We start from the raw sequence: 12708 nt of genomic DNA on the forward strand, positions 1-12708 counted from the left end.
CATTGAATTGTAAGTAAATTCACATGCATAAATGCCAATAAAGAACGTTTATTTTAGAGAGTTCACAGTAATACTTGCATCTATGGTTACATGAAGAACCTTTAACATCATGGAACCTTTCCATTCCACAAAAGGCTCTATAGTGGAAAAAGGTTCTTTAAAAATGGTTTTCACTGAAAGGCTCTTTGAGGAACCAAAAATGTTACTTCCATGGCAACGCTGTGAGAATCCAGTTTTGGAGTGTATACCACACACTACACATTTTACACTTTTGTTTTTGTAATTATTGTAATGCATACCTTGAATTCAATGCACTGTAAGTCCTTTTAGACAAAAGCATCTGCCAAATACATATAAGAACTACTACTTAAAGTCAGGTGCATATCATGAATGTTTGACTGTATGTGTCACAGTGTGATCCTTCGTGAAAGCAAATGCATATTGTGCAAAATCAATCGTTGTTGTACCATATATATTATAGCCAATACTTTGGTCCCAACCGTCTTCGGAAGATCTACACCAGGGGTGTCAAACTTTTACACGTTTACGTTTACACAACAATGTACTAAAAACTGAAACGTTTTTTCTTTGAATTTTTCGCATACTGACAACAACATGTCAAAATGATCCCTGTTCACACGGATCCCAAAAACGACTAAAAACGCTGTATTATTCATGCCAGGCCAGTACTTGGCAATTTCACTTTGTAAAGAAAACTTCGCGCCTATAGACTGAAATCGTAATACATATGCACATGACGTCACATTTTTTTCACAAATTCGCGTTTTTGTAGTTTACACAGATACGATGACAGTATAGTTTTCAAAAAACACTTTGAACCCGGTTTCAAAAATGACCCCGAAACACTGTTGTCGTGTAAATGAACACATAAAAAGTTTTATAGTTTCAGTTGAAAACGGTGTCGTGTAAACGGCCTCTCGGTTTCTGGAGGGCCACTGTCCTGCAGAGTTTAGCTCCAACCCTAATCAAAGGAATACGCTGACTTTGGGACTTTCGCTTATTCACCGTATCCCCCAGAGTTAGATAAGTCCATACATACCCTTTTCATCTCCGTGCCTGCCGTAACTCTGTCTGATGTACCCACCGCTAGCCTAGCTTAGCACAAAGACTGGAGGTAAACGGCTCCAGCTAGCATACTGCTCCCAATAAGTGACAAAATAACGCCAACATTTTCCTATTTACTAGTTGTGATTTGTCACATGTGATATAGTCACAGCGTGTACAAATAACAAGGTCACATGAGACACAGCCATCTAACCGTATAAGTACTGGGAACTATATTCTGCTAGGAAAATGTTGACGTTATTTTGTCACTTATTAGGAGCAGTGTGCTAGCTGGAGCCGTTTACCTTCAGTCTTTGTGCTAAGCTAGGCTAGCGGTGGGTGATGAAAAGGGTATGGACTTATCTAACTCTGGGGGATACGATAAATAAGCTAAAGTCCCAAAAAGTCGCCGTGTTCCTTTAAACACACCTGAGCCAGCTAACCAAGGTCTTCAGGATTACTAGAAACTTCCAGGGAGGTGTTTTGGAGCTACACTCTGCCGGACAGTGGCCCTGCAGGAACGAAACGTGATGTAAGTGATCGACACGACTGCCATATTTCTGACCCTGCCGTAAATTTGTCGGAGGCTAAGGTTTATCGCAAAGCTAGGTGAACAAGTCAGACTAAGCCATTAAAGACAGCAAAAAATATTTTACGACCCCCAAGATTTATCCTCGAGCAGGAAAATTATACAGTGTTAACTCTGCTTTGGGACAGGTGTACAATCAGGAAGTTGCCCTTACGCACATATGAGTAATTTTACGTCATAATTAAACAGAATCAGTGATGCACGTCACAACTGTACAACCTGAATTATTTTAGCTCGTTTGACGTTATACAAATTACCGGAAAAATGGTTTGTTAGCCTCTTGAACGATGCAAACCACAACTACAGATGAGGCATTTCTCTCGATGAAAAAGACCTGTCGGCACGACAAAAAGTGTTTTACCATTGTTTGAACACCGCAAACTTCTGTGCAGCTGCCAAACCTGGAACTGCACAAAATTACATTTATGTTGTAAATATTCCCAAAACATGTTTTATAGAGCGTTAAATAATTCAGACAACACATCGTTGTTAAACACCTCGCTTGACTATCCAACAACAAGTTGATGAATGACTAGTTTGTTTGAACTTGAGGGCATTGCAGACCGTCTTCGTCCTCTCTTATTAAACCACAATAGATGAGTGCACATGAAGAGAGCGCTCTTGAGGTGAAGAGTGACAGAGCAAATGATTAACAGACCACAACAGAGAAAAAGAGGTGGAGTTGGATGAAGACCACGATCCGCCCCTCAGGACTCAAGGGACACATGAGCGTCTCTCAGCCCAGAGGAAATTAGCACTGCTTGAAATGCGCACTGCCCTCTCATTAACACCTCGTATAAAATACCGGCCCGCTCCCCAAGGGAGCCACTTCTGCCGATGGTGTGGTAGATAGCCATGAGAGACCCCAGTGGAGACTCTTTCCACTGGCCCGTCCTGCCTCTGAGAACCAGACCTTTGGGAGGTTCACTGGGACGTCCTTGTCCCAGAAGGAGGGGCGTCTTAATTGAATACTCTCTCCCCTTGTCTAGTTATCTCCGGGTAATGGTGGTCTTTATCAGTCGGTAAGCATGTCCTTTTGTTGTGATGGGGCTCCTTTGAGATCCATCCAGGTTGAAGCTCTGTTGCCCCTGTTTGGGGCCACTGGTGGGAAAAAGGCGGCTACACCGCAGTTAATTAAAAAGGGAAAAGATGGCGTCAAAAATCCTTGATTGAATCCGTACAGCCAGCCCACCATTTCTAGAGTGAGCGCATTGGCATTTGAGATGAATGAAGGGACTTAATAGAATTTGAGTGTTTTGATGGTGTGTTTAATCTCTGCTGGGATACACAGTACACACAGGCCCTGTGGATCATGTGGCTTTAGTATTCATGGGAAGCGGACACCGTTGAAGATCTTACTAATCTTCAATGGACAAATAAAACTCTAATTGAGCAGCAGAACTTGATATTGAGCCCACAGTTTAATTGTTTAGAGTGAGATTTATGAGATAAATGAAACATGTTTGTGTTGCGTCTAATAATTTTGATTCAGACCTGTAATGTAACTTAAGTCTTAACATGACAATTTTGTCAGCATTTACTCAACTTTGACTTTATTTATTCTGTGAAACAAATGTTATTTCCCAGATTGTATTGGCTGCTCTTTAACATTCAATGATAATTATATAAACATTGAGCTCCCAAATTACAAAAAATCACAAACAAATGGATTATTATGGCTAATATGTATATATTGCAACTGTTTTGTTTACTTAAAGTAAATAAATAAATATTTGGAGAAATAAAAAAAAGTTAATTTATAAATATGATTATAAATACTATAATAATATTGTAAATACATTTTATTAAAAAAGATATTATTACCGTATATAATATGATGCATAATATTCATTTATATTGACATTGATTGTGGTTTTTCATTAAAAAAAGATATAATTTAAATTTAAATATTATGATGATTTTTAGTTTTGGTTCACAATTGCTTAAAAGAGTTTAATTAATTGTTGGGGGGTTTTATCAAAATATATATTTATTTATTTATTTATTAAGCACCATAAATTAGTAAATTATTTTATACATTTTATTTATGGTGATTTTTGTCATTCTTGGAGCTCAATGTATATATATTTAGACCAACATGGAACAAAATGAGTAAATGATGGCCAAATTTTCTTGTTAGTAAACTATTCATGTTAAATACTGTAAAAGTCATGAAATACTATCAATATTTCTCTCTCTCCGAGCCATTTTTCCATCCTCACATTGAACTGCAACAATACTGAGAGTGTAAACGTTGTATTTGTGATTGCACACCTCCTCTTGATATGACACTCATTTAATGGCATAGAAGCTCTATTTCTTTAGTCTAAATGTCTCTCATGTCCTTTAGCTGATAGGACGGAAAGCGTCTGACAAGGTCGTGCACGTATGTGGGTGCGGATCAGTGATCGGTCTGGGAACTGCCCTTGGATCAGTTTTTCACAGTCCCTGCAGGCCCCATGGGGCTAGTAGACCCACCAATGACTTTTTCATTGGCTTTGATTCTTATCAGCCTTTCAGACTCATATTCCCAGGGTTTAGACACCCATAGACACCCTGCTATGACCCTGACTGTCCTTACACCCTCAAAATCTTAAAACAAGTTAGGCCTTTTCTGTGTTTCTGACGTATTAAGCACCTACAGTATATGCCGGCAAGGTATTTCATGTTATCACATCCCGCTGTATTCTTTTTTCATGTCAGGGATTTAACATTTTGTTCCTTTCAGAAAAATGCATTGTATTTTTTCTTTAAATCCTGACTAGCATGAGTGACTTGACAGTATTTTCATATATCTAAGTCCCTTCAATGCAAGATTTTTTTACTATTTAATCCCTGTGTTTTTGACACTTCGTAAAACGCTCCACTGGATATTTTTTTCCTTCTCTACCTTTACAGTTGTCATGACAACAGAAACAGCCATTATATTTCAGACATTTATATGAACGAACAAATACTCATGATATCTGACCTGATCTGGATTTTCTATTCCATTCAGCATTTTTCATAACAACAGCACACATTTTCAGGTTTGTGTTTTTTATTTTTGTGGGTTTTTATATAAAATTTGTGAGATATAACATTGCATATATTCATAGATAGATTTTCACCTTACAACAAAGGTCTTTCTACTAAATATCACATTAAAATAACCATTTTTTGTTTGTTTGCTCATTTAATACCCAATAAAAGACTTAAAGGTACCAAGACTGGTTACTCAATCCTCTGCTAAAAAGCAGATCAAGTTCATACAAGTCAAATAAAGTGACAGAACGTTACTCGATGAATGCGTCATTGCGAGATGGTCGGGTTGGAGGGGTGTTTTAGCCAAAGAAACGAGTGAATGAAGGAGAGATGGAGATGTGAATTAATGGTGTACCATGATCACAATGCAAAAGAACAGTCTAAAGGAACAAGGGTCATCATTACAGACACACAACATTATCCCGGTTTATCTACACATTCTTGTACCTCCTCCACCATTGTTCTCGAATGATTGTGTTTCGAAACATTATACCGACAAACCATTTACAAAATGGCGATACTTTTTTCCCAAATAGCATGGTTGCTATTGCCAATGACGCTAATAATACTTTAAGGTCATATTCCTTTGAAATTCCCAGTATGTACACATTTGTCTCAAAGATGCTGCACAAAGCCAAAGCCGGGTCGTCATTTACTCACCCTCAATTCACTCTAAACCTGTAGAACTTCAGCGGAAACCAAAAAGAAGATATTTTGAAGAATGTTTCATCCAGACTATTAAAGTCAATGGGGTCCAAAAACCAAAATAATTGGACCCCATTGACTTTCATTGCATGGTTCTTAGAATTTTCTTCTTTTGAGCTTCACTTTAGTCTGGTTTTGGAATGACATGAGGGTGTGTAAGTGATGCCAGAATTGTAATTTTTTTGGTGAACTATTCCTTTTCTAGGACTTCTCCAAAAACGCTCATTTTTGTTGTAGAAGTCCAGCTGTTTCCAATGACCTCCTTACCAACGGTGTACCTGATGAGGTGTGGGGTACCATTCAATCTTCTGTTTTCTTATTGTTTTCAGGTGGCGATCCTGTCTAAACAACCAAGTGTGGACTAAAAATCTACCTGCCATTTTCCCCCGTACCGGCGTCTCACCACGGAGGGCACCTTAGCATCGAAGCGTGAAGAGAAGAGCTTAACAGAAAGTCTTACGTAAGAATATGCTTTGCACACGACATACGCTAGTTGAGGTCCATGAAGCGCTGCGCCCTCTCAAACCTGGGGCTCCAGAAGTCAGTCCGTTGACACCAACTCAGTCATCGCTGGGTGTTTCCGTCCAGCGGGAGGCTGGAATGATGCAGTCCCTTCGCCGAAGACCTGGACTCCACCGACGAGTCCTGGTCCTCGGTAAAGCTCTCCGGGCTGACGTCCCCGTCCAGCAGGCTCCCGCAGCTGGAGTTCGGGCTCAGCATCTCCTGGAGGAGGTCGTCCCGAACTAGGGTTGCATCTCGGTTGGCCCGGGCGGAGGCATCGCCGCCCACCACGTCGTCCTGGTCGTTGAGGAGCTTGGCAAGGAAGTTGATGTACTTCATGGCCAGGCGGAGGATCTCGTTCTTGCTGAGTTTCTTGTCGGGAGGGTGTGTGGGGATGAGCTTGCGCAGCTCGGCGAAGGCACCGTTCACGTTCTGCTGCCGCCATCGCTCGCGGCTGTTCGTGAAAATCCGTCGCACAACTTTGGGCTGCGAACCTGTACCTGTGAAAGCAGAGAAAGTACAGTTAGGTTCAATTCCTTTCCAAACATTTGGAGTGTCAAAATTCACACTTAGAGGTCGAGTCATAACAAATCAGCAGCGTTTAACAACACAGTTGAGTGCTTTAACAGTGGTTTCCTTGTGAACACACCTAAGGTGTTCACTCACTTCTCACTGGTAGATTAGCTCTTTATCTCCCCCTATTTAGCCAAGAATTAATTAACCTTTCTATTATCTATGGCATTTTACATTCAATTATTCAGGGCCATTTCTCTTCCTAGACAGCTCTGTTGGAACAGGGCTATCAATGCTTCACTTTGCCTGATGCACCAGTGACTTCATATAATTACACTTATTTAAATGGATTCGCAACCTCTCGAGTTAAGGAATAATTTAAAGCATTTTACGCCTTTGTCTTAAAGTGGCAGCGAAGGCATGCGTTACCGTTGATGCTCTTCAATATCATCTAAGAGCATATTGTGTCATGCATACCGCGTGTTCATCTCATTAGAATCCCACATCTCAGTCTCAGCACTCGCAGCCAAACGCATTGACTCGTATTTGCATTTTTATAGGCAACTCGCAGCTATCTCTCCTGCGCATACACTGATTTTTTTTTTTAGGGGGGTTGGTTCCTATTGGCAACTGTAACCAAAAATCTTCTGTTTTTGTTTCACAACATTTTGTTCTCTGTTTATTTTAAGAGGAAATGCATTTTCATGCAATCCAGTATGATGCAGAGATATTGGTGACATTTATGGTAATTGTCACTAGCTAATTAATATTTATTTTACATATCTTTAATTTGGATGTGCAACTAAAGTGGCATTCCACTTTTAAAAATTCCACATTAAAGTGCATGCGTTTCTTTCCGAAAATGATTAATTATTTTAAAAAGAATTATACGACACAAAGTAACTGCAGAAGTAGCCTTTATAAAGACAACCTGAAGCTATTTCGTTTGTTTTACTTCATCATTTTCATTTTGCGTGCTCTTTATATTTTCTTTTACCAAATGGAGCCTGATGCCATTTAAAATGGTCGAGAATGAGACTGAGATGATGGAGGGAAATAAGAAATGAAAGAAAAAGAGAAGGGCACAGCCAAAGAGTGGCTTACCATACATAGAAAGATCTAAAATGCTCCTACCATCGCTGATCTCAACCTCATACGGTACAGGTCTGCGTTTCACTCGACTGCTGGGATACATCCCATACTGTTCCACTTCTCCAGCAAAACCACTGAGGAGAAACAGGCACACGAGTCAAGCTTTTTCAAAGATGAACACATGCTCCTAAAATGCAGTTTATTCATATACTTCAAATGTCATTAAACAGAGTAAAATAGAATAGAAAGCACTCAAATATTTCAAGCTTGTAAAATACACAAAAAAATACATTTTAATGCATTAAATAATGGTCCTAAAATGCAGTTTATTCATATTTATATACTTAAAATGTCATTAAACAGAATAGAATAAAATAGAAAACACTCAAATACTTAAATTGTACGAAAAAAAGCTTGAAAATATTTATAAAAATACATTTTAATGCATTAAATAATGGTCATAAAATGCAGTTTGTTCATATTTATATAGTTCAAATGTCATTAAACAGAATAGAATAGAAAGCAATTAAATTGTACAGAAAAAGCTTGAAAAAGATATAAAAATATATTTTAATGCATTACATTTCTCTTTAACATCTTCAATTGCTGATGGAGAAAACGAAGTACTTCCATATTTAATATAGATGTAGAATATATAGAAACGGAAACGAATAACTAATACATAACATTGCATTATCAAATGAGGAGAAAACGAATTCTGATAAACGAAATACTAAGAAAAGGATTACTCTGTTATTTTTAAATATTTTATTTATATAGGCCCTAATTATTTATTTTATGCATTATAAATGTTTCGGGGTCATTCAATATATATTTGAATAGGTTGAATAAATCCTTGCATCAGAACTTTAGATTCTGATGGCATTATAGCATATGCTACCGATCATTTCATGCATCATAAAATAATAAATCATATTATTTTAAACAGGCTATAGTGTAAGAACATGTTAAAAACGAGAAATGAAAGATCTTTGCAACAAACAAAAAAACGAGCATGCACAAAAAGTCAAAATACACATTCAAATCCATGCATTATTTTTTTCCATCTTTAAGTTTGTGCATTCGCTTCATATTCTGCTTTGCGTGATGCGTAAAGGTAATGTTACCTGTTAATAGTGGCGAGCGGTTGCGTCATGTTGCTGTAGAGCATCGCTCGTGCCGGGAGAGGGAAAGCGGGCGGACTCAACTGCACCATTCGAGTGTCGCTCAGCGGGTCTCTGGGAGGCAGCGGCAGTGGGATCGGTGGTCTGCACAGCTCGGTGGTCTGCACCTTATGGCTGATGTCTGCCTTGAGCTCTCTGCCTTTTATATCCGCGCTCCCTCCTCTCCTGGACAGCTCGATCACCGCCACTTCCTTTTTTAGCTCGGTGGCGTGGTGAGCCGTTTCCTTGGCAACTCCATTAAGGACGCGGCGCTCCTCGGGGAGGTGATGCTCCCCTGTCTCTGCCTTCGTGCCTTCCTGTTTCCCGCTTGCGTCCCCCTCCTCGGGCGGGGGGGAACCGCAGCCCTCCGTGCTCGGGCTGAGCGGAAATTGCTCGGATTTCAGTTTTTCCATCATCCTTAAGTCCAGCTCCAGAAAACAAATCCAAACGCTTATAATTAGTGGTATCCAAAAAGGAAATTGTAATTCCCAACCAATCCAGCGCCTGTTTAGCTTCTCATCGGAGGTCACCTGTGAAAGCACACACCTTTATGCGTTATTACGCGCGTCCTCGCTGCGCGCGTGACTGGAAACACTGACAGTACAGTAATGCAGCTCTATGACAGCACGTGTCATGTGTGTGTCTCACACAACTGCTGTATCCATGCAAAGGCCTGTGCCATCCATTCTATGAGGATAGACACGCAGGATTGCCTATCCTAAATATCTTTTAGGATAGTGTGTTTTTTTCCCTCGACTTGACCTTGGCCTGTAGCCTAGGTATCATCATTCTGCTCATGCTATCTGGAGATAAGCGTGTCATACCGGTGTCTTCGTTGGAAAAGAGCTTATCTTCTGCAAACATTGTTCGACATTTATTTAACAGAAAATAATCTGCATAATTATTACAGGACGTATTCAATAACACCTTTCCAGATTAGCATTATTTATCATATTACATTTAAATGACCAACTTTAAAATCATTGTTATTATTTTAACATTCGGCTATTCATATAATTCATCTATTTTAGCATGATTTCTTCATATAGGCTAGGCTATATCAATCTTAGCGTATTTATTGTGGTGGTGGTGGTGATATTACTGTCAATTTATTTGCGTCTTTTCATTTTTTTATTGAACCTAAAACGAATGTTTTTTACGTGAATAATTGCGTCTATTTTTTAACCTTTTCAAATGTATTGTAACCTTTGTAATGTATTGCTTATTTTGTGTGTAAATACAGACTACAAGATGGCTAAATATTAATACGTCATTCCCAGTTTACACACACTTCTACATTTAGCCAACTCTTTCTGTTTCCTCCGTATATATATAGTTTATTTAATAATGCATTTTATCCTATTTATATAAATACTCAAAGTGATTTAACAAAACAAGCTGATTACAGCATTTAATAACCGACCAGATATGACGAAAAAACGTTACGTGTAGGCTACGGTGTTAAATAGACTAATAATTCGGCAACAAACTTAAAAAACAAGAAATTCATATTTACCATTTAGGAACTAACTCGACCAAAATGTCAGCTTTAGTTTAATAAATGGGATATCGATGAGATTCGTTCATTTATTGGTGGAGTTATGGTGGCTATTATTTTTAAGCACTAAACGGAAAAGAGGAAAACAGCAGCCGTGAGGAAAATCGAATCGAAATTAATCGAATTTCTTAACTTTAGATGAAAAGATCATGTCCTAAACGCCCTTCAATTATAAAATAAATGCCAAATCGATATCTGCATTCTGCAGGCTCAAGGGCCTATTTGCTCCAAGACCGAATACAGCCAAATATAAATTATATAAATCATACCTGAGCTTATATTAATCATCTGGCGTCGATAGAAAGCCTAATTATGACCTGCGTTAGTATCAAAGGAGCGCAGAAACACCAATATTTGCCTCTTACCGTCGTCGGGCGGTGGATGTTAGTGTGTGCATGGAGCCATTTTGTGGAGGGTCATCCATGTCTGAGGTTTTAGATGCACTGAAGTGCTGTGTGGAACTGGAAGTGAGGTCTATATAATTCCACATCACGTCCAGCGCGCGCTTCTCAGTATGGGGAGCGGAACACGGGCGCAATGTGGCCAGGCGAGATAAGAGCGCAGTGGCGGACACTGCGCGCTCGATAAGCCCCTAAACCCATTATTTATGAAATGATTCATTATTATTTTGCTTTTTATCGAGGGCAAATGCGAAGAGAAAAATATAGACTTATATTGTGAATGGATATGCATAAAAAATAACTCAGCAGATTGAGGAGGGGGAAAAAAACGAATGCGTAATATTGTTGAACTGCTTCAGGGGCTCAATCAGAAATTAATTATGCGGCCAAACGTAACACATTTTCAGTGATATCGGCTGGGGATGTCGGCTTGAAAAGTACCATTAGCGGCTGTTTGTTTTTACACATTTCAGCGTTTTCGGGCGTTCAGAATCAACTGGAAAGCATGTATATAACCCTCCTTCACGGAGTAAAACATGTTTATGAAGGTAGACACGCGAAAACGAACTAGTCTAACTGTTGTGAATACTGCACACACATAATTGCTGGTTTTTTATGATTATTTCAGGTGGCGTTCGATTTAATTCATCACATTTATTGTGTCTAATGTTTTAATGTTCAAATTTTCTTTATAGAAAAATACAAATAAATGTATTTATTAAGGATGCACAATATAACTTTATGGACAGTCAGCATAATATAAATAATATCTGCCTTGGTCGATATTGTAAGCAGATTCTGATATTTGAATTTTAGGATCTTGAAATAATTCTATTTTACTGGTACAATGTTTTGATGCCTTATTGTATGTATTTTAAACTGGAGCTTTAAACACTTAACGTGTATTTAGCTATATACAATTGCCTATATTTAGCCTACACTCCCTGAGCAAAAAAAAAAAAGAAAGAAAAAAAAAAAAGGCCAAGCCAAAAATGGTTAAACACTAAGCTTTTAATTGCCTTGACCACAAATTATTGGTAAGGAAATTAGCTATTTATGTAAATGCACTTAAAAAGCCATTGCTGTCTCAGACAAACATCAAAGACAGAATGAAGTTTTTGGCAGAATATGGAAAGTTGTGAATATGGGAAGTTGCATGGTGATGCTCCAGAGCGGTGTCTTTGAAAATCTGCTGAGAAATGTAATATGGGAGCCTTTTTAGCTGCTGGTATTGGTGAGCTACATCACTGTGAAAAGTCATTTAATGCTTTGGAGTACAGGAGAATATTACAGAATAGCTTGCTTTCCACCTATGAAAAGGTGTTATCTGAGGAATGATCAGATGTCATTGTTCAACAAGACAATGCTCCTGCCCAAATTGCAAAGACAACCAATGAGTGTCTTGAGAACAAGTCCATCAGGCTCATGTTTTGGCCTGCAGTGTCCAAATTTGAACCCTGGTGAATATGGTCTCACATTAAACTCAAACGAACTGGGAGACATTTTTCAACTTTGAAGTCATTAACATTGAGAGGATCAACACACTGACTCTTCTTCCTGTGAAAAGCTGTCTGCAAGTTGGGGAAAGCGACATACTTTACTTTATCTACAGTATTTGTGCATTTTTTGCTAATTTCCAGTGATAAAAAAAACACAAAAAAACATGAAAATTAGAACCATTAAATATTTTGCCATTTTGGCTTTTTTTTCAGGAGTGTATAATTATATTTTATATCATTTTACACATTTTCTCGTTTTATTTTTATATTTCTATTTTTATATATGCTAATGTAATATTGGCCATAACAAATTAGTATAGGCCAAAATGTCAAATTGGTGCATCCAAATATGAATAAATTATTGTGTCAATTAATATATAGACTATAAAGCTTTGACTTATATTTGTAGCTTAAATAGCCTAGATAGTAAGCAATTTGAATATGCAGTTAGGTCATAATTTTGTCAATCAAATGGTTTTCTGTGCAAATGTTTGAGGCTACTGAAGATGTTCTGAGGATGAAGATAAAGCCCATTAGTTCGTCATCATCGTTGTCAACACATTTACTCCAATATTAACACAGATAACTGTAATTGTCA

At 38.3% G+C, this 12708-nt stretch overlaps 1 protein-coding gene across 2 annotated transcripts; it reads right to left on the minus strand.

The window, feature by feature from the left end:
- Positions 1-5522: 5522 nt before the first annotated feature.
- Positions 5523-10712, minus strand: tal1 (T-cell acute lymphocytic leukemia 1). 2 transcript variants are annotated; one of them, XM_079593969.1, is made up of 4 exons: positions 10576-10712; positions 8617-9182; positions 7532-7623; positions 5523-6384 (listed from the first exon to the last, which is right to left on the minus strand). In XM_079593969.1, the coding sequence occupies exons 2-4, from the start codon at positions 9066-9068 to the stop codon at positions 5948-5950; spliced, it is 981 nt and encodes a 326-aa protein (XP_079450095.1). In that variant the 5' UTR covers positions 9069-9182; positions 10576-10712; the 3' UTR covers positions 5523-5947. The 2 variants fall into 2 exon arrangements, with proteins under 2 accessions (XP_079450095.1, XP_079450096.1); XM_079593970.1 differs by having other exon boundaries at positions 8617-9506; positions 10576-10669.
- Between the last annotated feature and the right edge of the window lie 1996 nt (positions 10713-12708).

Source organism: Phoxinus phoxinus (genome assembly GCF_949152265.1).
Source record: "Phoxinus phoxinus genome assembly, chromosome: 20".
Lineage (NCBI taxonomy): Eukaryota > Metazoa > Chordata > Actinopteri > Cypriniformes > Leuciscidae > Phoxinus > Phoxinus phoxinus.

What these genes read in the sequence shown, in the direction of transcription:
- tal1 (XM_079593969.1), bottom strand. Translation starts at nt 9,068, where the DNA reads ATGATGGAAAAACTGAAATCCGAGCAATTTCCGCTCAGCCCGAGCACG. An exon ending in CCGCTCGCCACTATTAACAG is followed by an intron (nt 7,624 to 8,616) that starts GTAACATTACCT and finishes GTTTCTCCTCAG; the next exon opens with TGGTTTTGCTGGAGAAGTGG. An exon ending in TGAGGTTGAGATCAGCGATG is followed by an intron (nt 6,385 to 7,531) that starts GTAGGAGCATTT and finishes CTGCTTTCACAG; the next exon opens with GTACAGGTTCGCAGCCCAAA.